Here is a 3696-nt window from a genome sequence, read left to right on the forward strand (position 1 = left end):
GCACTGAAATGACACCGTGTCTGCGATGTGCTTCTAGGAAGAGGTGAAGGCGGCTGGGATTGCTGCTAACTGCAGTCGGATGATGGACGTGAACGGAAGTTCCAAACGCTCCTTTGACAGATGTTTTAAATTCTTATGACAGGCTGAAAAAAAAAAAATCCCCTGCAAAGTTCTGATTAGCCCTTAAGGATAAACACCTAGTATGATTGCAGTGTCAATGATGATATGGAGGTTTCCAGAAAGTTCCAGAACATAGAGCTGGAGGGACTGCAGGGGTCACCCAGTCCAAGCCCTGCCTTAGACAGGACTTCCACCACCTGCAGATACATAGCCTTGAAACAAAGCCAAGGCTCCTTCCTCCCCGTGCTCCTGTTTGTGTAATGGGCCTCACTTGACTGAAAAACCTGCCAAGGATCCCAGAAGGCCACTTCCGCCAGTCCATCTTCCCGGTGAAGTTTTAATAGTTTTAATGGCCCGTCTCTCTGTCTTCCCCGTCTGGCAGCCCTTCCAGTCCCGCGGCAGCTATAGCTTCCTGGTCTGTGGCATGATCTTTGGTTGCCTGGCTTTTACCTTCTATATCTTGCTCCTGTTTTTCCACAGGATGCACCCTGGGCCCTCATCAGGTAAGGGCAGAATGTGCTTCTACACAAGAGGAGGAAAACAGTGGGGGAGGATGGGGCGAGGCCGTGGAGCGTAACCTGCCAAGAACGGTGTTCTGTTCCAAGTAAAATGCAAGGAAATGTTTATTTTTCTACAGTTTCCTTTTCCCCAATTCCTGCTTTCCATGCAATTGTCTGTGCTGGACTCTTGTGGCAGGCAGGAGCTAGACAGGCTGACTCACGGCTTCTCTGTTAGTAGAGGGGCATGGGTTGAACTTGGCTTCCTGCATCCCACCCTGCCAGAGAGCTGAGGGCCAAGAACCTCTTTCTAGCCTGTTCAGGCACCGACAGGCAGGGCCTGCCTCCTTGGCTGGAACTCGGCCCAGCAGCCTAATTGGCCATCTCTTTGCAGTTCAGGATTTTGACTCTAATCCAAAAATCCAAATCTCTTTTCAAAAAGAAGTCCTTTGGGCCAAGTGGCAAAAGAAAAAAAATATTGATTCAGGGTAGAGACAACTCCTAAGAATACTCTCCTTCCTGGAGACCCCAGGCAGGGTGACTCCCACAGCTATTTTGTACCCCAGAGCCCTCATCCGCCCTTCCTCCCAGAGCTCCCCCATGCCAGAGACTACAGCTGTGCACGGAGCAAGTTTGTAAGGTGCTCAGGCAGAGCCCTCACACTCCCCAGAAAAAAGCACACTACTACAGAAACCCAGAAGGGACAGGCATCGCCATCCTCTTTCTTACTGGGTGGACATATCCACCATTGCAATGCTCAGTGTGAAGGCCCAGGGTGGGGGCACACTTCCACTAACTACGGCCTCATTTCTGGGAGGGCAGGTACTGGCTGCTGCCTAACCCAACATGTGGTGCTCAGCTCTGTTTTAGACAAATATTCAATTAATATTTTCTGAGTAGGGACAGCCGGTGGGGTGGTGGCTAAGGCACTGGATCCCACATGGCTAACTTCACGGTTCAAGTTCCAGATCTTTTTTTTCTTTTTTTTAAGAGGTTCTTGCTATAGGGCACGTGCACTTGCCAGAAAGAGAGACAGAGAGATGGAAAGTGAGAAATCACCCCCCAGGGGAATGGCCACGCCGCAATCCCTTCTCCTCTCGGGATCTTGGGCACACACACACACCTGGTGTGAGATTAAGCCACCGGGTCTGCGACTTGAACCATGGTCGGCTACATGGGAGTCCAGCGACATAGCCATTACACCAACTGCTGATCTCACCTTTTTAATATTCTCAGTAATGCTTAATGGGCTCTTTATTTATGGGAAGCACAAAGAAATACATATTCCCAAGTCCTAGACACTACTCTCAGCAAATTGCCTTCACCAATAGTTTGCTAGAACTAGTGGGTCTGACTTCTCGCTTCGCTCCCTAAGGAGCCACAGTATGGCCAAGAAACAAGTCTGGCTGAGCACTCAGAATGAATAATTGCTCCAAGTCATCATCCGCTGGTACATGCGAACTGGGTTTTTCTTCAATTTCTTCTGTAGCTTCTACCCAAGACAAACCACTTGGACTGGAAAATGCTGAGTCCTACCAGAGGTAAAAGCGTGTTGAGGAGAGAAGCAGAGACCTCCAGCTTCTCACACACCGCACGACCATACTGCGTAAGAAAGCCGCAGTCGGAGGTGGGGCGATCGCTCAAGGCCTTTGTTCAGATCTTCTCCTCTAATAAGGGCTGGGTAGAAGAAATTCCATTGAGCCCTGGCACTTGGGTCTTCCCAGGCAAATCATTAGAAATTTACCTGGCTATTCAAGTTACCTTCTCTTCCCTGGTTGACTTTGGTAAGAGCTTTCCAGAATAACAAGACGGAAGGGAAAAGACAGCCATCTTCCTTACTCCGTTTGCCGCTTCATGCATGGACCATACCCTGGGTTTGAGATCACCCTTAGTTGAAGTTTAAAAAAATAAGTAGTTCTGGGAGGGCAGGTACTGGCTGCTGCCTAACCCAACATGTGGTGCTCAGCTCTGTTTTAGACAAATATTCAATTAATATTTTCTGAGTAGGGACAGCCGGTGGGGTGGTGGCTAAGGCACTGGATCCCACATGGCTAACTTTACGGTTCAAGTTCCAGATCTTTTTTTTCTTTTTTTTAAGAGGTTCTTGCTATAGGGCACGTGCACTTGCCAGAAAGAGAGACAGAGAGATGGAAAGTGAGAAATCACCCCCCAGGGGAATGGCCACGCCGCAATCCCTTCTCCTCTCGGGATCTTGGGCACACACACACACCTGGTGTGAGATTAAGCCACCGGGTCTGCGACTTGAACCATGGTCGGCTACATGGGAGTCCAGCGACATAGCCATTACACCAACTGCTGATCTCACCTTTTTAATATTCTCAGTAATGCTTAATGGGCTCTTTATTTATGGGAAGCACAAAGAAATACATATTCCCAAGTCCTAGACACTACTCTCAGCAAATTGCCTTCACCAATAGTTTGCTAGAACTAGTGGGTCTGACTTCTCGCTTCGCTCCCTAAGGAGCCACAGTATGGCCAAGAAACAAGTCTGGCTGAGCACTCAGAATGAATAATTGCTCCAAGTCATCATCCGCTGGTACATGCGAACTGGGTTTTTCTTCAATTTCTTCTGTAGCTTCTACCCAAGACAAACCACTTGGACTGGAAAACGCTGAGTCCTACCAGAGGTAAAAGCGTGTTGAGGAGAGAAGCAGAGACCTCCAGCTTCTCACACACCGCACGACCATACTGCGTAAGAAAGCCGCAGTCGGAGGTGGGGCGATCGCTCAAGGCCTTTGTTCAGATCTTCTCCTCTAATAAGGGCTGGGTAGAAGAAATTCCATTGAGCCCTGGCACTTGGGTCTTCCCAGGCAAATCATTAGAAATTTACCTGGCTATTCAAGTTACCTTCTCTTCCCTGGTTGACTTTGGTAAGAGCTTTCCAGAATAACAAGACGGAAGGGAAAAGACAGCCATCTTCCTTACTCCGTTTGCCGCTTCATGCATGGACCATACCCTGGGTTTGAGATCACCCTTAGTTGAAGTTTAAAAAAATAAGTTGAAATTGTAAAGCTCAATGATCATTGCTATGTGTAGATACATTCTAATCAGCACAAAC

At 48.4% G+C, this 3696-nt stretch overlaps 1 protein-coding gene across 1 annotated transcript in view; it reads left to right on the plus strand.

The window, feature by feature from the left end:
* The window catches only part of SLC60A1 (solute carrier family 60 member 1), a gene marked incomplete at its 5' end in the record, with an annotated part of 35648 nt that extends 33403 nt beyond the window's left edge, over positions 1 to 2245 (plus strand). The window contains 2 exons of the mRNA XM_006159356.2: positions 503 to 623; positions 2107 to 2245. Coding sequence (XP_006159418.1) covers positions 503 to 623; positions 2107 to 2162 — 177 coding nt within the window. The remainder of the gene's footprint in view (positions 1 to 502; positions 624 to 2106) is intronic.
* Positions 2246 to 3696: the final 1451 nt, after the last annotated feature.

This window comes from Tupaia chinensis, unplaced genomic scaffold, assembly GCF_000334495.1.
Source record: "Tupaia chinensis unplaced genomic scaffold, TupChi_1.0 Scaffold000627_1, whole genome shotgun sequence".
NCBI lineage: Eukaryota > Metazoa > Chordata > Mammalia > Scandentia > Tupaiidae > Tupaia > Tupaia belangeri.